The sequence below is a fragment of the Aptenodytes patagonicus genome, chromosome W (genome assembly GCF_965638725.1).
Source record: "Aptenodytes patagonicus chromosome W, bAptPat1.pri.cur, whole genome shotgun sequence".
In the NCBI taxonomy this organism is placed as follows: domain Eukaryota; kingdom Metazoa; phylum Chordata; class Aves; order Sphenisciformes; family Spheniscidae; genus Aptenodytes; species Aptenodytes patagonicus.
In genome coordinates, this window is record NC_134981.1 from 22,302,385 (window position 1) to 22,330,128 (window position 27,744).

Sequence of the window (27,744 nt, forward strand, 5' to 3'; positions counted from 1 at the left end):
ACATGCCTCTTCCTACACTGATGATATTAAAATAATCCAGCCTAGATGTCGTTTTTTACACTTTACAAAGATCCCAACTGCCTACTTAACTGAACTTTTTGAATTTGATAAAAGGGTCACTTCACTCTCTTTTCTTTAGGCTCAGCCACATAAACATCAGCTTGAGCTGTAGTTTTCTAAGCTATTGTGCAAAACAAGTACTGTGCTAAAAGCATGCTGTTACTCAAACTTTGAGATATTCTCTCCAGAGACTGAATTTCCTGATATAAGATTCAAATTAATAGGAAGTGCCCTTCCTGTGTTTTTTAGGTTGCAACACTAATGAGTTTGCTTTCAATGGAGAAAAAAAAAAAAAAAAGGAAAAAAAAAAGACAAGTTTGCATTTTTTAATTCCCCTGAATTAAAAAATCCCCGAGTTTTTAAAGGAATTGCATCTAGAACCTGACAACTTTGGCAAGTTTTACTTTACTCCACACCTAGCCCTATTAGAACTGATGGGAATGCTTGTGAAGTAGCTGAGCACAAAGATAGACTCACTCACTTTCAGTCAAGTTATTTTTATATAGAGAAAGTGAACAGCTCTAATTAGAAAGGTCTGGCCACATGTATACAGCTATGCCACATCTAACTAATTCACTTCAACTATATAAAAACATTCTATATAAATTCAACACTCAATTTGAACAATAACTGTAGAATATATACTTTGTAGTATAATACAAGGAAATAATTTACTGATTTATGATTAGGACTTTCATATACTACAGCAAAGTGACAGTCAATATCAATTCTGAAGAAAAATGTGCACTTCACAATGAACTAACTTTTCAAGTCAGCTTGTTTGGAAATTCAGTGCTTTATGTACAGCAAAAACATGGAGCTGAAATACACATGCAAATTTCCTTTTTAATACTAGTTATACCAAAGATAAACCTTACAAAATGCTTTAAATATATTTTCTCTTTCTAAATTTCAATGATATCATCACTTTCAAAAGAATTTGCTTATGCTAAGGCCTTGTATCACAAGTTTTATTTCATAATATACTCACACACAAGCAGATATCCCCACCTATTTTTCTAATAATTTTATTTTTTCCCCACATAATATTAATGGAAAACCTGAAGTAGTACTGGTACAAACCAGAAAAATGGCTGTGACCAGAACATGAGCTGGGAGGAAAGTAAAAAAGATAACTGAAGTCACAGACAAACACCAGCCTGCCCTTTACCCTCTTGCTATGACAAACCCCCCAGACATCTTGTTAAGAACAGCACCTGTGTTGTCAGAGCAGTGCAAAGGTCAGAGAACTAGAGGCAGGACTGGAAGAAGCCCTTTTCTTCCAAACTTTAGGTAGAATATAATTTGTACATGATTTATAATTTTTAGAGACCTTCAGTACATTTCCTAAAGATAAAAGAGGAAAAGTTTCATCTATGGAAATAAACAAAAATCTCACCTTATTATGTTCATACTTGTATGGGATTTTGAGGGTATCCATGGCTCTGATCATGGCCTGCATTGCTGTAAATATATTCTGGTACACCAATTTTGTAAAGCCCCTTTTGTCTTCATCAGAGTAACCCGATCCATGAATGATTCTCATCTGTTTGATGAACGTGCTTTTGCCACTCTCTCCTGTGCCTGCAAGACAAATAAGAAGAATATACTTCAGCCACTGGACACAAACATGACTTTTCTGCACAAAGCAGACAGCTTGTTCAGTGCAGGGCAGAACACCGTCAAGTGGTTATGGTGCTTGCAAGGTGCTTGCTACAAGGACCTGTTCAATATCAAAACAGCAGTAACACAGTAACAACTGAAGCAACACTGAATTAAAACTTTTATTTTAAAGACAAAATAGAAGTAGAAAAAAAGATAGCAATGAGTTAATAACTAAACTAATAACTAAAACAAAATATACACTCCAAAATATCTAGAATATACCACTGTTTATTTAAAATTATAAGCATAAATTTCCATTCCTGAAGATATAGTTCTCAACAACAACTAACTTCAGAGAATTACTATGAGATGTTCTATCACAAAAATTCATAGAGTAAGAAAAAAAATTATCTTGCTTGGCCAACCTTCAGGACATTATGGTAAGCAGCAATATACAACAAATACATAAATTTGTTAGAAAGGCAAATAATATAACAATTACAGTTCTGCAAACTTCAACCTCAGAAACATATAAAATCAGCTTTAATTAAAATTTGGCTCATTTGTTAACAGAGAGTCATTACTTCCCTTAAATTTCTTTGCATCTTTGTACTTTATACAAAGTACAAATAATAACTTATAAATTAACATTCTGAATGTTTAACAATTTAAAGTTAAGATCTGCTTGTTGGGAATTTTGCACAGAATATATCACACAACATTTTTTCCTTTGGCCCAATTCAGTCTCTCTGTGATTAGGAGAGCTTATCTAAGCAAACAAATCATATGAATAATTTATAAGGAGGAATTGAAATTTAGAACAAACAGTTGCACAGCCATATGAATGCTGTATGTTCACCTAGCTACTTAGCCCCCTAAGAAATGCAATGCATTTACCTGCATGCAGTGCTTCTTAGCCTTTCAGCCTGGATTTTATTTTGATCATTTTTATAAAGCTTTCATGCCTCATTCATGCTCTAATATTTGGCTCCCAGGACAAAGAAAGCCTTATGCTTTACATAATGTTTTAGGCGTCTCAGAGTAGTATATTTCACAAGCAGCGCAATGTAAGGTTAAAGCATGATGCTGTGCTGGCAACCCTTAAGTACTTCTGAGGTAGTACACTGCAAAATCTAACCTGGAAGCCTCTGAAAGCTTTTGTCTTTACTGTGCGTGATTGTTCACTCAACTCCTGCTTAGATTTTTGGCTAACACAGCTCATGCTAAGGCCTGATGTATGCTGGGAGCAGTGACATTAGGTCAAAGAGAGAGCACCATGTAGGCAGGACAGGTGGCCAGAAAGAGCTAAAGGGCCAAGATGCAGCCATTATCACCTGCAAATTGCTGTCTCCGGCAGCTATCATCTTTTCTCTAGCAGTCTTGTCAGAATCTGCTAACTTATGGAAATGGTATAGACCAAACCTCCAAGCTGGAAGGTATAAAACATCAGCTTACCCAAAAAGCTTTTGAAGTAGATCCAACAGCAGCTGGACTGCTGAGGCTTTCATGCTTCCCGGTGAGACACAGGGGATGCCCGCACCATGACGGAGGAGGAAGGATGAGCACTCTCACCATCGGCTAGGTAACTAATTATTTTCTTTTGCTCATAGGTGCATGATATTAAGACTTATGGGTTGTAAGTTATGAAACCTTATGACTTGAATGGTGAATAAGTGAGTTCATGTGCTAGACTAGTTTGGGCAAAAGGGGATTGAGCCCATTTGTCGTGTTTGTTTGTTGTATTTCTTAATGAGCTCATAAAATAAAGTTTAAATCAGAGAGTATGTTGTCCTGAAAATTTGAGATCCAAACAGACCGTGACACTGTGGACTTTGTTTTGAAACCTTCAGCCCCGTCTCCCACGTGTATAAAACAAACTTCTAACACAAGTCTTCCTTACACACACATTCCCAGAAAATCAAGCACAATGTTATATACAGACCTATTTTACTTCCTCTGTGGAAACACAAATGGTTGTTATTGCAATGAAACTTCTCCAAAGTTGAAAAGTTAGACCAAACCTGCTTCCACAATCAGCCTTTACTATGATCCCCAGGCTGTGCTGTGGTCAAGAGCAAAGCACCAAATACACAGACCATCTCTGCAGGGCACTGACTGGCCACCAGGATGTAATCTACCAGAGGGGAGAGAACATGACTTTTCTCAAGAGTTTATAAAATTACAGACCTAGGCAATGCAGAACTATTGCATACTAAAAAAATGCTTCAGGCTACCCTTAGATCTCAGTTTTTCCCTTTTTCTGAAACCTACGCAATGGAGTCATGTTCTTATATATGAAGTGAAATAAAAGTACCATATCACACATTACTTTAATAATTATGTAATATTTTCCACTTTTTCCTGCAAGATGTGTCACACATTTAGTACATAAGTCTGTTCAATATGAACCCATAAAGTACAGAATAGTATATGCTATGCCTTTTTGACATAATTAACTCATCGAAAATTTTGCTTTAACTAATGCATAAGAAAATCATTTGCACCAAATATCTGTAAATCATTGGAATAAAAAGTAACTTCCATTTTTAGTCAACATAATGCTTCTTTAAGAGGGAATCCATATTCCTTCAAAAAAATTAATAAAATAAAAATTTAGCCACTAAGATGGTAAGAACATGTTTGTATTATCTACTCTTTTAAAATAAAATAAAAACTGAAGCTTGTAATTCTTTTAATTCTTTACTGGGAGTTTAGGTAGCAATCAAAATCACACACAATTGGAAAGAAAACATGCTGATAAAGCCATCTACATTACATTAGAGAAGACAGTATTTCAGATTATTTACACTTTGTGAGTCTATAAAAATTGCAATATACAGGCAAACAAAATTAAAATCCAAAGAAGAAAGAAAGAAGTAAGGAGTCTATATCTTATTCAGGTTTGTGGTTCTTTAATTGGGTGTCACTGTACTAAGGCTTTGTCAGCCTAAGGCTGATAATAAACTATATTTGAAAATCTAAAGGTATGCTAAAAATTGCAAAGATTATGATTCACTGGTGCTGAATTAAAACTATTACTCCTATCTTCAGCTTTTCTGGAAGTCTGTAAGGGAACAGAATTGGACCCAATATCTTTTTTCATATAGCCACACATACACACACACAAAAAAAGTATAATACTACACATACATATATAAAAACGTCATTTCTCTCTGCTTATGTGCTTCCTCAAGTCTGTCCCTTCTTAGGTCAATGCTCAATAAACCGTCCTGTTTCTTCCCACAGACTAATCTTGTGGTTAAGCCAGCAGCAACAGTGAAAACATTTCTAGCCCTCCCTAACAACATGGAGTATCATGTCCTGCACTTGGGTCATAACAACCCCATGCAATGCTATAGGCTTGGGGAAGAGTGGCTGGAAAGCTGCCTGTTGGAAAAGGACCTGGGGGTGCTGGTTGACAGCCGGCTGAACATGAGCCGGCGGTGTGCCCAGGCGGCCAAGAAGGCCAACGGCATCCTGGCCTGTATCAGAAATAGTGTGGCCAGCAGGAGTAGGGAAGTGATTGTGCCCCTGTACTCAGCACTGGTGAGGCCACACCTTGAATACTGTGTTCAGTTTTGAGCCCCTCACTGCAAGAAAGACATTGAGGTGCTGGAGCATGTCCAAAGAGCAACGAAGCTAGTGAAGGGTCTGGAGAACAAGTCTTATGAGGAGCGGCTGAGGGAACTGGGGTTGTTTAGCCTGGAGAAAAGGAGGCTGAGGGGGGACCTTATTGCGCTCTACAACTACCTGAAAGGAGGTTGTAGCGAGGTGGGCGCCGGTCTCTTCTCCCAAGTAACAAGTGATAGGACAAGAGGAAACGGCCTCAAGTTGTGCCAGGGGAGGTTTAGATTGGATATTTGGAAAAATTTCTTCACCGAAAGGGTTGTCAGGCGTTGGAACAGGCTGCCCAGGGAAGTGGTTGAGTCACCATCCCTGGAGGTATTTAAAAGACGTGTAGATGTAGCACTTAGGGACATGGTTTAGTGGTGGACTTGGTAGTGTTAGGTTTACGGTTGGACTCGGTGATCTTAAGGGTCTTTTTCAACCTAAATGATTCTATGCTTCTATGCACTATGTAAAGTGTGAAAAGTAGTCCTGGTGAAAAAGGAAATAATGGAAAATTTCCAGCACAGAATGCACTAAAATAGAATAAAAGACTATGAATTATATATCTAATAAAATTTATGGGATTGCACAGAAATTATTAGGAAGTGAATATAGTCATTTTCAGCACAATATACAGGAACTTATGAAATCTTCACATTAATAGCTTCTCTTAGATTGTTATGATCAAGGGGAAGAAAGTCAATATTTTTATACTGTTACTGGCAAGAAAAGCACACAGAAAGAAAGTTTCAAGTGTTTTTCTTTAAACTATGAACTTAAATATTTCTGTAAAAAAATAAATCCTCTTTAGGTGAAAAGAAAGCTGCTTAGTAGTGGCAGAACAACAAATACATGCACGTCTCTAGGGATTTGCTCAGATACTTCCCCCACAACTAGAATAACTGGAAAGAAAACAAGCAACGTTATTAACTACAACAAAACAAGTAAAAGTTGGGAATAATGAATCTCCAAGGTTAGCTAAGCAAAGCTGCAATGATTACAGCATTATTCCTGGTGGAGAGTGGGGTTTAAAACTATTACAGCACTGAAGTCAAACCTTGATTTCACTATTTTTATATATTTTGACCTTTAAAGTCCCATGATTAGCATTATAAGAAGATCAAGACATTGACTGATATCACAATCATAGCAGAGCCAGGAAGGTAGTCAAGTTGCTTAAATGCAGCAGTAACCCCTTAAACACAAACATCATGCACAATTTATTGCATTACTACTATTTTTCCTGTTGCACATCCTGCAAAAATGAAACTACAAAATGGTAAAACAGAATATGCTTTGAATCATAGAATCACAGAATATCCTGAGTTGGAAGGGACCTACGAGGATCATCGAGTCCAATTCCTGACTCCACACAGGGCAACCTAAAAGTTAAACCATATCTCTAAGAGCGTGTTCAAATGCTTCTTGAACACCGACAGGCTTGGGGCCATGACCACTTCCCTGGGGAGCTTGTTCCACTGCTTGACCACCCTCTCAGTGAAGAACTTTTTCCTAATATCTAATCTGAACTTCCCCTGATGCAGCTTTAAGCCATTCCCTCACATCCTGTCACCAGACACCAGAGAGAAGAGATCAGCACCTCCCTCTCTGCTCCCCCTCATGAGGAAGTTGTAGACAGCAATGAGGTTACCCCTCAGTCTCCTCTTCTCTAAGCTGAACAAACCTAGTATCCTCAGCCGCTCCTCATAAGTCATGCCCTCGAGGCCTTTCACCATCTTTGTTGCCCTCCTTTGGACACATTCTAATATTTCTACATCCTTCTTATATTGTGGAGCCCAAAACTGCACACAGTACTTGAGGTGAGGCCACACCAATGCTGAGTATAGTGGGACAATCACTTCTTTCGACCGGTTAGCTATACTGTGCTTAATGCACCCCAGGACGCAGTTGGCCCTTCTGGCCTCTAGGGCACACTGTTGACTCATATTGAGCTTACCATCAACCAAAACCCCCAGACCCCTTTCTGCAGGGCTGCACTCCAGCCTCTTGTCCCCCAATCTATATGTACATCCAGGATTACACTGTCCCAGATGCAGAATCTGGCATTTGTCCTTGTTAAATTTCACACGGTTGGTGATTGCCCAGTGCTCTAATCTATCAAGATCTCTCTGTAAAGCCTCTCTACCCTCAAGGGAATCAACAGCTCCTCCTAATTTGTCGTGTTGTCCCCCTCTGGCCCCACTGACTAACATTTTTCTCCACTGAATGAAAAGATGAGTCTGGATCTCTTAATCTTTTCTAGTATTATACGTAATTATCATGTACCAAAACATATCTAGGAAACAAAAAAAACACATTTACCATACAAATACAACTTTATACTTTGTACATTCTGCTTTCATGAATTGTAGATAAAATATTTAGTGCTCTATTTTCTAATTGATATTTTAAATAAGTACTGTAATATCTGGAAAGTATACTTGATATATATTTGTATACATCAGAAATGCAGATTAAAACCTGGTATGTTATGTAATTTGTTATTTTTCAATAATATGTTAAAAACTGAAGTGCAAAAACATAAAAGTACACTTTCCAAAGGGGGGGTGGTAATATTTAACATATTTTACATTTGTAAGGTCTATTTTGACAGCCTAACATTAACTTTTGAACTCCCACTTGTATTGAGGGCCTCCATCCAGGAAATCAAAGGATACTGCAGAGCATTTTGTTTCTTAGAATGTATAAATGCTTTCAAAATGAATTGTTTTATCATACCAAAGCCAGCATAAACATCTCTCTACTGAAAACAGAAGTCATAGGAAGAGTTATACTTCTGTTACAGTGCAATATTTATGTCAAGCAGCATTTTTGATATTATTAAATATCACTGTCTTAAATGAGAGACTAAGAACAGCACGTACTTCTTAGTGCTTTCATGTTTTTTTCCCCTCAAAAATGGTCGGCCACTGTTTCCAGAATTCACTCAAATTCTAGGCTTTAGCCTAGATATCATGGAGCATTCCTTCTGGTGTATTGGGTTTGCGTGGCAAGGTTTTGATAGCAGGGGGGCTACAGGGGTGGCTTCTGTGAGAAGCTGATAGAAGCTTCCCCTATGTCCAACAGAGCCAATGCCAGCCAGCTCCAAGATGGACCCACTGCTGGCCAAGGCCGAGCCAATCGGCGATGGTGGTAGCACCTCTGTGATAACATATTTAAGAAGGGGAAAAAAATCCTGCGCAACTGCAGCTGGAGAGAGGAGCGAGAATATGTGAGAGAAACAACTCTGCAGACACCAAGGTCAGTGAAGAAGGAGGGGGAGGAGGTGCTCCAGGTGCCAGAGCAGAGATTCCCCTGCAGCCCGTGGAGAAGACCATGGTGAGGCAGGCTGTCCCCCTGCAGCCCATGGAGGTTAACGGTGGAGCAGATATCTACCTGCAGCCCATGGAGGACCCCACGCCAGAGCAGGTGGATGCACCCGAAAGAGGCTGTGACCCTGTGGGAAGCCCGCACTGGAGCAGGCTCCTGGCAGGACCTGTGGACCTGTGGAGAGAGGAGCCCACACTGGAGCAGGTTTGCTGGCAGGACTTGTGACCCCGTGGGGGACCCACGCTGGAGCAGTCTGTTCCTGAAGGACTGCACCCCGTGGAAAGGACCCACGCTGGAGCAGTTCATGAAGATCTGCAGCCTGTGGGAAGGACTCACGTTGGAGAAGTTTGTGGAGGACTGTCTCCCATGGGAGGGACCCCACGCTGGAGCAGGGGAAGAGTGTGAGGAGGAAGGAGCGGCAGAGACAATGTGTGATGAACTGACCGCAACCCCCATTCCCCGTCCCCCTGTGCCGTTCGGGGGGAGGAGGTAGAGAATTCGGGACTAAAGTTAAGCCTGGGAAGAAGGGAAGGGTGGGGGGAAGATGTTTTTAAGATTTGGTTTTATTTCTCATTATCCTACTCTGATTTGATTGGTAATAAATTAAACTAATTTCCTTGAGTAGAGTCTGTTTTGCCCGTGACGGTAATTGGTGAGTGATCTCTCCCTGTCCTTATCTCGACCCGCGAGCCTTTCATTATATTTTCTCTCCCATGTCCAGCTAAGGAGGGAAGCGATAGAGAGGCTTTGGTGGGCACCTGGCATCCAGCCATGGTCAACCCACCACATCTGGAAAGAAGAATTATTTTTCCTTATAATAACCAAACACAAATAGAATCACAGAATGGTTTGGGTTGCAAGGGACATTCAAAGATCATCTAGTCCAATCCCCTTGCCATGGGCAGGGACATCTTCAACTAGATCACGTTGCTCAGAGCCCCGTCCAACCTGGCCTTGAACACTTCCAATAATGGGGCATCCACAACTTCTCTGGGCAACCTGTTCCAGTGTCTCACCACCCTCACAGTAAAGAATTTCTTCCTAATATCTAATCTAAATTTACCCTCTTTCAGTTTAAAACCATTACCACTCATCCTGTCACTACAGGCACTGGCAAAAAGTCTCTCTCCGTCTTTCTTATATATCTTATAAGATCTTCTATATCTTATAGATCTTATAAAATATCTTATATCTTCCCCTTTATATATTGAAAGGCCGCAATAAGGTCTCCCCGGAGCCTTCTCCAGGCTGAACAACCCCAACTCTCAGCCTTTCTTCATAGGAGAGGTGTTCCAGCCCTCTGATCATTTTTGTGGCCCTCCTCTGGACCCGCTCCAACAGGCCCATGTCTTTCTTATGCTAGGGACCCCAGAACTGGATGCAGTACTCCAGGTGGGGTTTCACGAGAGCGGAGTAGAGGGGGACAATCACCTCCCTTGACCTGCTGGCAACCGATACTTTGGTTTAGAACCTTTTTATATGTTGTTTAGTCGTGCAAAAGAAAGAACATTATCATATGGGTTTAGATGGTACAAAACATAAATGCAGATCAAGCTGGTTCTTCTAACATGATGGGTTAAGAACGTTTCTCCCATGCAGCTATTTGGGATCTCATTGTGCTATATAATATACTCCTGGGGAAGATACTAAAACTATCCCCTATGACTCTTCTGCTTGTGCTTTTTGTTTGTTTGTGCTTCAGAACACTCCACATCCTTTTTGCTAGTAAGATAAGAACATGATAGCTGTTTACGAATACATAATTAGACAGTCAACTTACTCGTATTATTATCAACTTATGTTAGAAACATAAAGCTACTATATATCAAATATCAGTATTCAGATGCTTGTCTTATAGTTTCCATTATCCATAACTTCCATTTGCTCAGTCAACACTACACCCAAAAGAGAGAAGGATGCTTTCAAGGCTCAAACATACCACTTGTACTAAAATGATAAAGTAATTCTTACTTCAATCAAACCACAAACAAACACAAAAAAATACAAGTCCAGAGTCTTGCAACCAAAGCCTTCCACCAACTTCAGTGAGGATAACATGAATTTTAAAATAATATACCTTACAATATTTGTTGCGCATTGTATATCCTTATTGGTTTCCAAAAAGAATACATCTTGAGAGTACCATAAACATAACTATTTTAACAGTGTAAGTTAAATATTAAGTCTTACAGTAAATATTTTCTTCTCATATTTAACCCTTTTTCCTTGTACCAGTGTAAAGAACTACTTCATACTCCTCTTTCTTATTAAGAAGACTGAACAAGCAGTAACTATCTAGACCTACACCTACCTAGTTTCAAGGTCACTCATAGACGTTTCTTAAAAGAGCGTTCATCTCACTCCCATATACTGTCATCCTGGCTACTCTGTTGTCTCAGATTTGCCTCAGTGTCATTACATGTGATTACATAACTAAACTTCAGGTAAGGGGGGGGAGGGAGAGAAGAGGTGCATTAGTCATTTGATAAGGAACAAACAAAAACACCCTTCCATAAAATTAAATAAAATAAAATTTAAAAAAACAAAAGAAAACACAAAAGCACACACACAGAGGAAACTTTACCTAGGAATCATATGGATAATTCTAGCCACAACCTCCAATAGAGGAATAGAAAAGGAGGTAATCTGAGGGAGGTGGGAGGGTAAGGCTAAAGAGGATATAACTTTCCAATTACCAGCCTTGAGAACACATTGTGAAATCCTTTCCCTCTTTCCCCTCACATTAAGGCTCCAAGACTGCAGCTATTGCTTCCTTGGCTATGCACAAAACATAGTTCTTCCTTATGAAAGCCACTGTTCAAAGTGAAAGTTTCTCACAGGATATTAAGAAATGCTGAGAGGCTATGTCCCCGAAAGACCTGTTCCTTAAAACTAATAGTATTCCTTCATCCTTTCTCCCCCAGTGAGTATGCATAGACCAAACTAGATGAAAGTTCATAATAAGGAGCTCTGACACGGTAGTAAGATGATGAAAACACTACTCAATTTGTATTTTCATCTCTGTCCTGGTTTCGGCTGGGATAGAGTTGATTTTCTTCCTAGTAGCTGGCATAGTGCTGTGTTTTGGATTTAGGATGAGAATAATGTTGATAACACACTGATGTTTTAGTTGTTGCTAGGTAATGCTTACACTAGTCAAGGACTTTTCAGCTTCCCATGCTCTGCCAACTGGGAGGGCTGCAGGTGCACAAGAAGCTGGGAGGGGGCACAGCCAGGACAGCTGACCCAAACTGGCCAAAGGGACATTCCATACCATCATGCTCAGTATATAAACCGGGGGGGAGTTAGCCGGGGGGCAGTGACCGCTGCTCGGGAACTGGCTGGGCGTCAGTCGGCAGGTGGTGAGCAATTGCACTGTGCATCACGTATTTTGTATATTCTTTCATCATCATCATCATCATTATTATTATTATTTTCCCTTCCTTTTCTGTCCTATTAAACTGTCTTTATCTCAACCCATGAATTTTACTTCCCCCCCCCCCCCGATTCTCTCCCCCATCCCACTGGGTGCAGGAGGGGGTGTCCTGGTTTCGGCAGGGATAGAGTTAATTTCCTTCCTAGTAGCTGGTACAGTGCTGTGTTTTGGATTTAGGGTGAGAACAATGTTGATTACACACCGAAGTTTTAGTTGTTGCTAGGTAGTGTTTACACTAGTCAAGGACTTTTCAGCTTGGTGCACAAGAAGCTGGGAGGGGGCACAGCCAGGACAGCTGACCCAAACTGGCCAAAGGGATATTCTATACCATATGACGTCATGCTCAGTATATAAAGCTGGGGGAAGAAGAAGGAAGGGGGGGACGTTTGGAGTGATGGCGTTTGTCTTCCCAAGTAACCGTTACGCGTGATGGAGCCCTGCTTTCCTGGAGATGGCTGAACACCTGCCTGCCGATGGGAAGTAGTGAATGAATTCCTTGTTTTGCTTTGCTTGCATGCGTGGCTTTTGCTTTACCTATTAAACTGCCTTTATCTCAACCCACGAGTTTTTCTCACTTTTACCCTTCCGATTCTCTCCCCCATCCCACCGGGGGGGAATGAGCGAGCGGCTGCGTGGTGCTTAGTTGCCGACTGAGATTAAACCACGACAGGGGGGGAATGAGCAAACGGCTGTGTGGTATTTAGCTGCCTGCTGGGTTAAACCACAACAATCTCTCACATAATCTGAGGGACTCAAGTGTTGAATTTGTATTCCCCCTTGGTCCTAAATTTATAGGGTCACTTACAGTTTTATCTGTCTCTCACAACACCCACCCACCGACACGTGTGTGCACACACAGAAATCCATACTGGTTCCAAGGGCAACAGCATTATAAATCCACCCAGAGGGAAGCACAGCTCCAAATATTGTGACACATTTCCTGATGCTTACAGTGGGTTGTCCTTAACTTGAGAGTGCTTTTTAATGGCTATTTCCCTTGGAGAGAGTTACCAGCAATTTATTTTTTGCTGTCCTCTTGCACTTCTATGTCTTTACAGCCATTGCAAGGAGCTGTACACAAACCAAGCAGCCCCTCTCAAAGGAAACTAGCCCCTCCACAGACTTTGTCCACCAGCAGGGAGAGGGGGAAGCCCAGCCAGCTCCCCTTCACCAGCACTCCTCATGGGAGCTGGCCATGTTCTCTCACAGATTAACCAGGGCCAACCAGCTCTCTAGCTGGACAGGAACAATACAACTTCTATATTACTGTATCTCAGGAGAGACCCCAAGTCTAATTTCAACCATTTTAAATCTAGCAAGACAGGTAATAATAAGAAGTCATTAAATAAATTCATGTTTTAATCATGTTCCTTGTATATTTTAATATCAACATACCTATGTGCATACTTTCATGTGTGTACACAGACACACACAGAGTGATGAAGACTTTATAGATACAAATATACCACTGGTACTCTGCAAGTTTAAGAAATCAGGTCAAGGGCAATATTATCAAAGAACAAGTTTATAATTAAAAAAATAATTAGATTCTACACACACAAAAATCCACGCTTTTTATTTAAAAAAAAAAAAGAGAGAGAGAAAGCAAATTGAATAGCTAAGTTCTGAGAGGACATCCTTGCTAGCCTTATGCACTATACCATATAGGTATTTTGATGCTAACTACACGATTACTGAAATGCAATATCATTTTCAGATGCAGTATTTGCTCATGAAAATAAATTAAAACTAAAAAAAACCCCACACAATTAACCTTGGGGGAAGGGAAGGACAGAAGCTTTTATTGGGTCACTAAGAACATGAGATTAGAAGATACCAGGGACATACGGCCAGATTTTACCAGTCAAAGCATCTGGTCACTTCATTTTGCATTTGCATTCATAACAGCACAGTGTTAATACACAGCATGTATTAACACGCCATGTCATTTAAAGCACTGCTTTCCTATGGCTGAAAAGAACAGCGTAATATTCCATTTCTTCTGCAAAATTATTAGCAGCACAACAGAGCATCACATTATTATGCGGACAGCATTCACCTGTAGTGCCCATTCAGCCAGACTAGCTTGAATTCAGCTCCATTCTGTCCACCTGCTCAGCTGAGCTAATTCAGTAGCTAAAAGGAAAACGGTTTCCGGCCTTTTCAGACAAATCAAAACTAATGGTTCTAATACTCCCAACATTCTCTTCAAGAAAAGCTGCTGCTTCTCTTTATAATTACCTAGCAGCTTGTTATATGCTGAAAGTACATATTTATTTAGATTTGATTATGTAACCTTGTATATACCAAATCAGCAACTCCTCAAAAAGTTTTTAATTTTTTTGCAGTTTTTTAATAGAATTTATATATACACACACATAAAATATCAACCAAAAATGGCTAATAAATAAATAACCACTCTCTATTAAAAAGGCATTAAAAATCATGAGATGATCTCAATCAGAACACAATGGAAATTATAGATAAGCAGTGTTCCTTGTTGCCTTTCAGAAACAGTATCTACTCACTGATACTTTTACAGTATGAGAAGTCTTAATAAATGCAAGAATTAGAAGCGTTGAGTTACAACTACTGTTTTATTCAAACAGCATCAGCTCTAGCGAATAAGCTATACTACTGAGGTACAGCTTTCAGTACCTTACAAAAAGCCATCTCCTTTCTCTCCCAAAGTTTCTTCATAGTTCTGCGCTCTCTTGAAATGTTATGTAGCTTTTTGTTTAATAGAAGTCCACAAGCTGTTCACTGGCATAAGTTATTGACATTATAAATCCTGCTTTACCTCTGCATCTGAGGAAAAATTCTAAATTCACTTAAGTCACTGGCTAATTAAGGTTTCTGTTTTATAAGCATTACAGTATTTCTACTTTTCACTAGTTATACTTGCTTCTGGTTTTGCAGAACTGACTCAAATATATTTCTAGTCATTTTTATTTGTTATGGAACAAGATACTTAAGAATATGCTTAGGTAGGGAATCAGTGCCTATTCTGATATTCTGACAACGAATCATAATGCAGTTTCAGCTCACACGAGGAGGGGGGAGGACTTGCAGCTTGTCTCTTCCCCCCACCACACTTTTTCCAAAGGAAACTTATACTTCCAGGAAATAAACATTTATTTTATATGTCATTCCTTTGCACAACAGTCAAATGAAAAGCGTTCAAGTCCAAACTTTTAGCTTCCATTTTCAGCTATTAAAATGTTATCCCCACAAGTCAACATTCTTCATAAGTTTTTTTTATATTATAATTTCAGTTCAACCAAAAAAACAAGCAACCAGGCACACAACCAGCTGTCAACAACAACACACAACAGCTGTCAAATGGCTTATTTAAAATTACACCAGCCCTGTAAGTCCTTCTTCAGCAACTGTAAGAAGGCACATGTGCATGAACTTGTGGAGGAAACACAGAATCATAGAATAGTTTGGGTTGGAAGGGACCTTTAAAGGTCATCTAGTCCAACCCCCCTGCAATGAGCAGGGACATCTTCAACTAGATCAGCTTGCTCAGAGCCCCATCCAACCTGACCTTGAATGTTTCCAGGGATGGGGCATCCACCACCTCTCTGGGCAACCTGTTCCAGTGTCTCACCACCCTCAGGGTAAACAATTTCTTCCTTATATCTAGTCTATATCTACCCCCCTTTACTTTAAAGCCATTCCCCCTTGCCCTGTCACAACAGGCCCTGCTAAAAAGTCTGCTGCCATCTTTTATATGAGCCCCCTTTAAATACTGAAAGGCTGCAATAAGGTCTCCCCGAAGCCTTCTCTTCTCCAGGCTGAACAACCCCAACTCTCTCAGCCTTTCTTCATAGGAGAGGTGTTCCAGCCCCCTGATCATTTTTGTGACCCCCCTCTGGACCCGCTCCAACAGGTCCATGTCTTTCTTATGCTGAGGGCCCCAGAGCTGAACACAGTACTCCAGGTGGGGTCTCACCAGAGCAGAGTAGAGGGGCAGAATCACCTCCCTCGACCTGCTGGCCATGCTTCTTTTGATGCAGCCCAGGATACGATTGGCCTTCTGGGCTGCGAGCGCACATTGCTGGCTCGTGTCCAGCTTTTCATCCACCAGTACCCCCAAGTCCCTCTCTGCAGGGCTGCTCTCAATCCCTTCATCCCCCAGCCTGTACTGATACCGGGGGTTGCCCCGACCCAGGTGTAGGACCTTGCACTTGGCCTTGTTGAACCTCATGAGGTTCACACAGGCCCACTTCTCCAGCTTGTCCAGGTCCCTCTGGATGGCATCCCGTCCCTCAGGCATGTCAACCACACCACTCAGCTTGGTGTCATCTGCAAACTTGCTGAGGGTGCACTCTATAACTGATCTTAAATTCTTTTAAGTTAAAAATAGAAAAACTTTTTGATAAAATGTAGTCTCTAAATCAGATAAAATGGATTTAGAGGCTACAGTTTAAGTGGGATTGGAACGTACGAAAGCGTCCTGTGAAAAACAAACTCTGGGAAATACAACAGAAGTTAAGAATGTTTTCTTTGTTCTCAGGCCTGCCCTGGACACACAGACAGAAACTACAGATAATAGCTTATAATGACTATAAAATAGCCTAGCCCTTTTAGATGTATAAAAAAACTAACAGCATAACAACACTGTTGCCCTAAAGGCCTTCAATCTTTTATAATAAAAGTCCCTTTGAAAACTATCATTTTTCAACACAAGGAAAAATATAAACATTACTCCTTCCACTAAATTCACGATTTCTGATTAACAGACTCCCCATATGGCTTTGGATATCATTTTGCAGAATTTACAATTTAGAGATCCCCATTCACCACCAAAGAATGAAGTGTCACCTCCACTGACTGTGCATGCCATTCAGACACAGCTCCTTCATACAAACCCACACCCAGCTGTTCAGTCTCCCCCTGAAGATCTTTGAACCATGTAAGTGAACAGAAGAGAACTTCAGACCATTTTCAATAATAAACCACTTCATGATTTCCAGTTACCAATTTTACTGATTTCAGTAGTACAGCAAATATATAGTTGCACTTCTTCGAAAAATTAAGTTACAGAACAGCTTGGAAAAATAAATTAAGGAAAGTGATAATGACCTCAGGAAAGGTTAATAATAGAAACCTTATTAAGGATTTTATTCTTACATCCTTACTCTTTAAGTAGTCCCAAAAGATTACTGCAAACTATGGCTTTATTAACATGAACAAGGGTAGAAAACTTAGAGATAAAGAGAATATACTGCAAGGATTTTTAATCATTTCAGAGGCATTATTTAAAAATAAAGAATAAAAAGCATTAGATGCTTTAGAAAAATTTCTGCACATCACTTGGTAACCCAAGTATCTAAATAGCTTTTTAAAACGGGAAGGAAGAGTCCAAGAACCGAGATACCATGGTGCGAATAGTTACCACATATCAGCTGCTCCACATTAATTTTGTTGCACGTGTAACTTAGTTATGTACAAATACCAAGCTTTATAAACTAATTTATTAGCCCTCTTTCATTTCACTAAATTCTACTGGACTCAATAGTTAGTAAGATTAAACATGTTTAAATGCTGTCCTGAAAAGTGCCTTCACTGTATGTGAAGGAGTGTGTATGTTAGGGAGTGTTTTGATTGTCTAGAGCTCAACGATTGTGATGATGATACAGTTGAGTGTTTATGGGTAAGGATGAGGGGGAAGGCCAATGAGGAAGATATCCTGCTGGGAGTCTGTTATAGACCACCCAACCAGGATGAAGGGGCGGATGAAGCGTTCTACAAGCGGCTGGCAGAAGTCTATCAATCGCTAGCCCTTGTTCTCGTGGGGGACTTCAACTTCCCGGACGTCTGCTGGAAATACAACACGGCAGAGAGGAAACAGTCTAGGAGGTTCCTGGAGTGTGTGGAAGACAACTTCCTGACACAGCTGGTAAGTGAGCCTAGCAGGGGAGGTGCCTCGCTCGACCTGCTGTTTACAAACAGAGAAGGACTGGTGGGAGATGTGGTGGTCGGAGGCCGTCTTGGGCTTAGCGACCATGAAATGGTAGAATTCTCGATTCTCGGTGAAGTAAGGAAGGGGGCCAGCAAAACCGCAACCATGGACTTCCGGAGGGCGGACTTTGGCCTGTTCAGGACGCTGGTTGAGAGAGTCCCTTGGGAGACAGTCCTGAAGGGCAAAGGGGTCCAGGAAGGCTGGACGATCTTCAGGAAGGAAGTCTTAAAGGCGCAGGAGCAGGCTGTCCCCATGTGCCATAAGAAGAATGGGTGTGGAAGACGACCGGCCTGGCTGAACGGGGAGCTTTTGCTGGGACTCAGGAAAAAAAGGAGAGTTTACCGCTTGTGGAAGAAGGGGCAGGCGACTCAAGAAGAGTACAGGGATCTCGTTAGGTCGTGCAGAGAAGAAATGAGAAAGGCAAAAGCCCAGCTAGAAGGCAATCTGGCCGCTGTCGTTAAAGACAACAAAAAAATGTTTTTACAAATATATTAATGACAAGAAGAGAGCCAAGGAGAATCTCCATCCCTTATTGGATGAGGGGGGGAACATTGTCACCGAGGATGAGGAAAAGGCTGAGGTACTCAATGCCTTCTTTGCCTCAGTCTTTAACAGGCAAACCAGTTATCCTCAGGGTACTCGGCCCCCTGAGCTGGAAGACAGGGACGGCGAGCAGGATGAACCCCCCATAATCCAAGAGGAAGCAGTCAACGACCTGCTACGCCACCTGGACGCTCACAAGTCTATGGGGCCGGATGGGATCCACCCGAGAGTGCTGAGGGAGCTGACGGAGGAGCTCGCCAAGCCACTCTCCATCATTTATCAGCAGTCCTGGTTAACGGGGGAGGTCCCGGACGACTGGAGGCTTGCCAATGTGACGCCCATCTACAAGAAGGGCCGGAAGGAGGATCCGGGGAACTACAGGCCTGTCAGCCTGACCTCGGTGCCGGGGAAGATTATGGAGCGGTTCATTTTGAGGGCGCTCACAAGGCATGTGCGGGACAACCAGGGGATCAGGCCCAACCAGCACAGGTTCATGAGAGGCAGGTCCTGCTTGACCAACCTGATCTCCTTCTATGACCAGGTGACCCGCCTAGTGGACGAGGGAAAGGCTGTGGATGTGGTCTACCTGGACTTCAGCAAGGCCTTTGACACCGTCTCCCACAGCATTCTCCTAGAGAAGCTGGCGGTTCACGGCTTAGACAGGTGTAGTCTTCGCTGGGTAAAAAACTGGCTGGATGGCCGGGCCCAGAGAGTTGTGGTGAATGGAGTTACATCCAGTTGGCGGCCGGTCACGAGCGGTGTTCCCCAGGGCTCAGTTTTGGGGCCGGTCTTGTTCAATATCTTTATCAATGATCTGGATGAGGGGATCGAGTGCACCCTCAGGAAGTTTGCAGACGACACCAAGTTGGGCGGGAGTGTTGATCTGCTCGAGGGTAGGAAGGCTCTGCAGAGGGACCTGGACAGGCAGGATCGATGGGCCGAGGCCAACTGTATGAGATTCAACAGGGCCAAGTGCCAGGTCCTGCACTTGGGTCACAACAACCCCATGCAGCGCTACAGGCTTGGGGAAGAGTGGCTGGAAAGCTGCCCAGCAGAGAAGGACCTGGGGGTGTAGGTCGACAGCCGGCTGAACATGAGCCGGCAGTGTGCCCAGGCGGCCAAGAAGGCCAATGGCATCCTGGCCTGTATCAGAAATAGTGTGGCCAGCAGGAGTAGGGAAGTGATCGTGCCCCTGTACTCGGCCCTGGTGAGGCCGCACCTCGAATACTGTGTTCAGTTTTGGGCCCCTCACTACAAGAAGGACGTTGAGGTGCTGGAGCGTGTCCAGAGAAGGGCAACGAGGCTGGTGAAGGGTCTGGAGAACAAGTCTTATGAGGAGCGGCTGAGGGAACTGGGGTTGTTTAGCCTGGAGAAAAGGAGGCTGAGGGGAGACCTCATCGCGCTCTACAACTACCTGAAAGGAGGTTGTAGCGAGGTGGGTGTCGGTCTCTTCTCCCAAGTAACAAGCGATAGGACGAGAGGAAATGGCCTCAAGTTGCGCCAGGGGAGGTTTAGATTGGATGTAAGGAAAAATTTCTTTACTGAAAGAGTGGTGAAACATTGGAACAGGCTGCCCAGGGAAGCGGTGGAGTCCCCATCCCTGGAGGTATTTAAAAGACGAGTAGATGAGGCACTTAGGGACATGGTTTAGGACATGGTGGTGTTGGGTTGACAGTTGGACTCGATGATCTTAGAGGTCTTTTCCAACCTCAATGATTCTATGATTCTATGATTCTAAGTAACTAGCAATAGGACGAGAGGAAATGGCCTCAAGTTGCACCAGGGGAGGTTTAGATTGGATATTAGGAAAAATTTCTTCACTGAAAGGATTGTCAGGCATTGGAACAGGCTGCCCAGGGAAGTAGTTGAGTCACCATCCCTGGAAGTATTTAAGAGATGTGTAGATGAGGCGCTTAGGGACATGGTTTAGTGGGCATGGTAGTGTTGGGTTGACGGTTGGACTTGATGATCTTAAGGGTCTTTTCCAACCTTAATGATTCTATGATTCTGTATTTCAGCTTTGTTATAGCATACTAACAAATGAAGTCAAATTTATTTAGAGTTCACTCTAATTTTCTAGTAACCACTATATTTTTTAAACTAAACTGTCAAGTGAAAAAAGCAGAACACTTAATTTTTCCACTAATTCCCTATATTTAGTCTAATGCAGCTCTACTGTTACAAGTTTATTATTAACCTGCTGTAATGCTTTTTAATTTCTATTTGAGAAACAGTTCTTTGCAAGATATCACAAAATTATATGTACAGGTCCTGATCCTATTCGTTTCCAATTCAGTGGTGAAACATCCATTTGCCTGAATGAGAACAGATTTGAGCCTGGTGTGGTTAAGCCATCTATATGTGTGTCGTGGTTTAATCTCAGTCGGCAACTAAGCACCACGCAGCCGCTCGCTCACTCCCCCCACCCCTGGTGGGATGGGGGAGAGAATTGGAAGAGCACAAGTGAGAAAAAACTCGTGGGTTGAGACAAAAAAAAGTTTAATAATTGAAATAATATGATAATAATAATAATATGATAATAATAATATGCAAAGCAAGTGATGCACAGTACAATTGCTCACCACCCACCGACCGATGCCCAGCCAGTCCCCGAGCAGCCGCCCCCCCCGGCCAGCTTTCCCCAGTTTATGTACTGAGCATGACGTCACATGGTATGGAATGTCCCTTTGGCCAGTTTGGGTCAGCTGTCCTGGCTGTGCCCCCTCCCAGCTTCTTGTGCACCTCCAGCCTTCTCAGTTGGTAGAGCATGGGAAACTAAAAAGTCCTTGACTAGTGTAAACACTACTTAGCAACAACTAAAACATCGGTGGTTATCAACTTTGTTCTCATCCTAAATCCAAAACACTGTACCAGCTACTAGAAAGGAAATTAACTCTATCCCTTCCGAAACCAGGACAATGTGAATTATCACTTCTCAGATTAGATCCTGTGGTGGGTTGACATTGGCTGGCCACCAGGTGCCCACCAAGCCGCTCTATCACTCCCCCTCCTCAACTGGACAGGGGGAGAAAATACGACAGAAAAGCTCGTGGGTTGAAATAAGGACAGGGAGATTACATTCATTATGCAATCTTCACAAACTTCACTTACATCAACAAAAATAATTCCCCACACTAAAGTCAAAATAACATCATCACAACATCGACAAAGGTGGACAATTTACACGCACTCCACCCCTCATTCATTCACCACAATTACAAGAACAAAAAATCCCACAATTATTCCACTCTCTAGCAATGTTCAGTCCATGTTTTGCCCATTACCTCTCCTAATTACTATCCTTATCTCTAATTCCTCGAGAGCCCCATGTTGGGCACCACAAACATCTGTGGTTGGTTGGCCTTGGCTGGCCATCAGGTACCCACCAAGCCGCTCTATCACTCCCCTCCATCAACAGAGCAGGGGGAGAAAATATGACGAAAAGCTCATGGGTTGAGATAAGGACAGGGAGATCACTTACCAGTTACTGTCACGGGCAAAACAGACTTGACTTGGGGATATTAATTTAATTTATTGCCAATTAATTGTAACAGAGTAGGATAGTGAGAAATAAGAACAAAACTAAACGCTTTACTCCCATCCCTCCCTTCTTCCCAGGCTCAACTTCACTCCTGACTCTTCTACCTTCTCCCCCCCACCCTGAGCAGCCCAGGGGAATGGGGTTTGCAGTCAGTTCATAACACTTCCTCTCTGCTGTTCCTTCTTCACACTGTTCTCCTGCTCCAGCATGGGGTCCCTCCCACGGGATAAAGTCCTTCACGAATTGCTCCAGCATGGGTCCGTTTCCTTCAAGAACGGACTGCTCCTGCATGGGCCCCTCTCCATGGGCTGCAGTTCCTGCCAGGAGCCTGCTCAAGCGTGGGCTCTCCATGGGCTGCAGCTTCCTTCAGGACATATACACCTGCTGTGGTGTGAGGTCCTCCACAGGCTGCAGGTGGATATCTGCTCCACCGTTGTCCTCCACGGGCTGCAGGGGGACAGCCTGCTTCACCATGGTCTTCACCACGGGCTGCAGGGGAATCTCTGCTCTGGCACCTGGAGCACCTCCTCCCCCTCCTTCTTCACTGACCTTGGTGTCTGCAGGATTGTTTCTCACATATTCTCACTCCTCTCTCTCACAGCTGTTGCGCAGCGTTTTTTTCCCATTCTTAAATATGTTATCACAGAGGCGCTACCAGCTTTACTGATTGTCTCAGCTTTGTCCAGCACCGGGTCCATCTTGGAGTTGGCTGAAACTGGCTCTGTCCAACACGGGGGCAGCTTCTGGTGAATTCTCACAGAAGTCACACCTGCAGCCCCCCCTTGCCATGTAAACCAAATACAGGGAAGGAGATGTTATTAAAGAATAATGTTGTCTTGGGTTTTGCTAGGAAGGATTGCTAACATAAAAAGATGCATCTATTCATATTTACCATTATGAATTTTACTGGCAATCTTAGTTAGAAACCAATGCATGATGCAATTACACTATGATTTGTTTACTTGAAATGATCATCTTTCTAATTAAATTCAGGAGTTATCTATTAATTTGTTTTGAAGCCATAAGAGAAAAATTGTCCGGTCCATGAAGTTAGAGAATGATCGACAAGAAAGATCATGTTTTATATTTCCATGTCCTGTGAATTCAGCTAGCTAATTTCCTAGGTCCAAATCCAATCTTGTCTCTGTTTTCACCCATTTTGCTTTGCCTTCTTCATCTCACTTAATAAACAACTATTTTTCTTATTATTTAAAAATAATACATGACCTATAGCAATGTTATATAGCCTACCTAAGAATGGGAGCCTTTTGCTGTCAATAACACAGAAGACCACAATTAGGGAAGTATTGCACTCTTATAACATTAGAGTATAATAGTCCGCTTCCTTTACAAACTCAGCTAAGATTTTTTTTTCCCCCTTCTAATTAGTCTAGGATATTTTCCGAGACGCTTCTCCAATGGTCTAAACCTATTCTATCATCTATCTGACCAAAAGCTTCCCATCTCTTTATTAACTTAAACTGTTCCTTTTCCGCTTTTATTGGTGACTAATGACCTTTGTAAAGCACTTCCGAGAAACATGTATGTGCTGGTTTTGGCTGGGATAGAGTTAATTTTCTTCATAATAGCTAGTATGGGGCTATGTTTTGGATTTGTGCTGAAAACAGTGTTGATAATACAGGGATGTTTTAGTTATTGCTGAGCAGGGCTTACACACAGTCAAGGCCTTCTCTGCTTCTCACACCACCCCAACAGCAAGTAGGCTGGGGGTGCACAAGAAGTAAGGAGGGGACACAGCTGGGACAGCTGACCCCAACTGGTCAAAGGGATATTCCATACCATGTGACGTCATGCTCAGTATATAAAGCTGGGGGAAGAAGAAGGAAGGGGGGGATGTTCGGAGTGATGGCTTTTGTCTTCCCAAGTAACCATTACGCGTGATGGAGCCCTGATTTCCTGGATATGGCTGAACACGTGCCTGCCGATGGGAAGTAGTGAATGAATTCCTTGTTTTGCTTTGCTTGCGTGCACGGCTTTTGCTTTACTTATTAAACTGTCTTTATCTCAACCCACGAGTTTTCTCACTTTTACTCTTCCGATTCTCTCCCCCATCCCACCGGGGGGAGTGAGCAAGTGGCTGTGTGGTGCTTAGTTGCTGGCTGGGGTTAAACCACAACAGTGTAAAAGATAATTGTAAATCAAGTTAAAGACACCTGGCCCAGTTTAAGTGTAGGAAAAATTCAGAACTCAGGGTCATTTTGGTAGACTTAGAACTGACACATGGGAAAGCCAACTTCAAACCTCTCATTCTAAGAATACTGTTGTGCAGCTACACATATCGCCTAGGTCAAAGTTAATTTAAAGGCTGTGTGAATATACCTGCATATGCAAAGAGAAGCAGGAGGGGAGCTGTCTTTTGTTTCTTCCTGACAAAAAGACAGACTGAAATTTTTGTTTGCAGTTTTCCCAGCTTGCTTTCTTATTTTTAAAAACACCAGAAACGTTAATTCTCATCATTTCCTACTTTACTGATGCTTCCCTTGAATTCAGTGATGTGAATTGACAGTAGTTATAACCATTACTTGAAAGAAAATCAAATCAAACAAAAAAAGACTGGTAATTTAGATGTCAACAAAGACAAATAACTGAATAGTTTTTACATTGCCTAATCAAAGAATAAAAACTTCCCTAATCAATTAATTAGGTTACCATATAAACTTTCTACAGTTTAACGTGGAAAGCAAGGCAATGGACAAGTGAAACACCGTCAATGGCTTAGACAATTTAAAATATAGAAATACCATAAAGAGTACAAAACATTCAAAGCGTTTTCACCTAACAGACTAATGATTTTTACGTTATTACTGACACCGATATACAGAAAAAAGAGAATACGCAGCTCACATTCTTCATGAGAATCAGACATAATTAAGAGATGTTTCTAAACCTAAATCGATCTATTTAAAGGATTAATATTTCATTATCACCCAGCACTAACAGGGAAGAAAAGTTCCTGAGGTGAAATGCCAGTGCTACCACTTTTGTGCAAAGTAGTATTCAATCACTAGGGCCAAGTTTTTATTCTGTGTACATAAAATACTATTTAGAGATGTCTAGCAAACATAAGCCTTTTGCCACTTGAGCTGTGCTTAGCAGCTCTGAAAATCATAGAATCATAGAATCGTTTAGGTTGGAAAAGACCTTTAAGATCATTGAGTCCAACTGTAAATGAACGCTTGGCTTTCTCAGTCTGTAGGCATGGCAAAACTCCCACTTGAAATCACTGTCCAGAGTATCCCTCTAGACCTAAGTTAGGTTCAGGAGCATACTTTTGAAGTGAACCTCCTGATTGTCCCTGCTTACTATGCATATACTATTCATCAGCATCTAAGAATCCCCAAGTGAGGAACTGGATTCCTTTAGAATGAAATTAAGAAGGCAAATGGAAACTAAGTACATCCTGAAAGATGTACTCTAAGACCACACAATGCATTCTAGCCACAAACAGGCATTTAGTCCCTGAGATCAGACTAGACCTGGTCTGAAGCAAAAAAAAAAAAACAAACCACCACCCCTGGAACATGGACATCAGGATCTCAACACGTACTGTTTTGCCCTACAGACCCACTCTCTCCTGTCCGTACTACTTGCTAATGTAGACATAGCCTTTGTCTCCATTCCCCCACCTACAATCACTGGGATAATAATTACCTACTTACCTGCCTCACCAAGGTGACAGACTGATTAGCTAGTGGGTGTACAACACACTGAACATGTAAAGTGCTAAATAAATATTCCCTTTTATTACAAATACTACTGAGCTGTTATCATCCAAAAAGAAAGCAGAGTGAAAGCAAGAATTAATTTGGAATATCTTCAATTTCTCTACTGTTAAACTTTGCTCCAGTTGATTAAACTCTGATCATAGCATATTTATTTGATAAAAGTTGATAAAATTCTGACATATCCACACAAAGTGTGTTTCTTGATTTTAGTTAGGATACTGCTTTGTAATGTAGAATTCTGCCCTTTACATAGTAAAGGTTTTTCATAGGCCTGAGAAGGATATTTAATACTTACCAACCAGGATCAAAAAAAAAAAAAAAAAAAAAAAAAAAAAAAAGCAAGCAAAAATTAACTGAACCCTTCACAATGTCATTGCTACAAAACCAGAAGCAACAAATACCAGCTAGTATTTTGTTAATCTATTCTATTTATTAATTCTTGCTTAATTTAACCAAAGATTATGTAAGGAATGTGTGGATATTAATTAACAAAACAGCTTTTTCAAAAGTACCTTTAACATATCTATTTAGCATTATATTTAGGCTTCTAAAGTTCCTTACCAATCAGATTTGGCAGTACAGCAATAGTCTGTTGTGAATTTGAAGACCCAAACTTGCAGACCCCTGAATGTGAGGCAGAAGATGATAGAGCAATACACATACTATTACAAAAAGTCACTCATTAGGTATGTGATGAGAACACATTTTCTACCTGGAAACTAGGGCTCTGAACTAAGGCTTTAACTTATACTCCAGATGTGCATCCTGCTGTTCTTTTTGAGTATTTCACTGATTGTCCTTAGCGGGGTCTTTGTCAACGACTGTAAGACATGTTCAGTCTGAATTTCCCTTCACAGCAACAAGAAAAGAAAGAATGATTTGGGATTTAGGCCCAACTCCACAAATGCAAAGTCTCTACATATCTGCTCTGCTGCTCTGTATTTCTACTGTGCAAAATCCATACTGCCTCTGTTTTTGACATTTAAGTTCCCCAGATGGTTAGGATTTTGCTTCTGACATCCTAAAGCATCTCATTGTTGACAAGACAAAGGAGTTTAGTCCCACATTCTTAAGCACCAGAGTCCATAAACTAAAACATCTTTTTGCCTCCCAGAGGGGCTCAACTGACAGAGTTTATCTACCAGAGCAAGCTTGTCATACAGTGCGAGGGCAATTTCTCTGCTTCAAAATACAGACAGAGAAAGCAATAACCTCTTCTACATAGAACAGCTTAGTCTTTAGCAGAGTCATGCTGGATATGGAAAAGTTTTAATTCATTTCCCTCATTTGCCTAATACAATTCAAACTCCCATCTTCAATCTCTCAAGAAAGCAAACTCACTATCAGTCTACACTGCAGTATATCTTCCTTCCGTGTATTGAAAAGTAGGAAGCATCATCAGATAAAAGGAACAAAAATTACCATGTTCTCACCGTCAGTCAAAAGGCAGAGTCCTGGCTTCTGATTCTGCCTTGACCTCACAGTTGTTATTATTTATACATGTGCCTACTCACTAATCCTATTCTGCCTAGGCTTCTAAATCAGGTCAATGGGCAAATAAGTCAGGTACTGAAGTGCTCCCTGATGGAGGACCCAGTTCTCTCTGGGAATCCTGGAATCTCTTGAAATGGATTCTTCATCTACACAATGTGACACGATGAGGATAAATGCACGCATTCAGGTGTGCAAGTCTGCCAATAGCTGCAGTGTGAGGAGCCAGTAACTAAAGACAGATGTACTGGAAATAAACGCCTTGAATTTCAGTGGTTTTAAACAGACATTTAGAGGAGACAGTGACAGGATCTTCCATATACACATTCAAAAATATTAGTCAAAATTATTTCCAAACACCAGTATGACTGCATAGTCTAGAACATCTCATAATAAGGTTTTTCAGAACAAA

The 27,744-nt window shown here is 41.6% G+C and overlaps 1 protein-coding gene across 1 annotated transcript in view; it reads right to left on the bottom strand.

The window, feature by feature from the left end:
* Positions 1–27,744, bottom strand: part of LOC143171939 (guanine nucleotide-binding protein G(q) subunit alpha) — a 152,450-nt gene that overhangs the window by 113,435 nt on the left and 11,271 nt on the right. Inside the window, exon 2 of the mRNA XM_076361125.1 lies at positions 1,460–1,644. Coding sequence (XP_076217240.1) covers positions 1,460–1,644 — 185 coding nt within the window. The remainder of the gene's footprint in view (positions 1–1,459; positions 1,645–27,744) is intronic.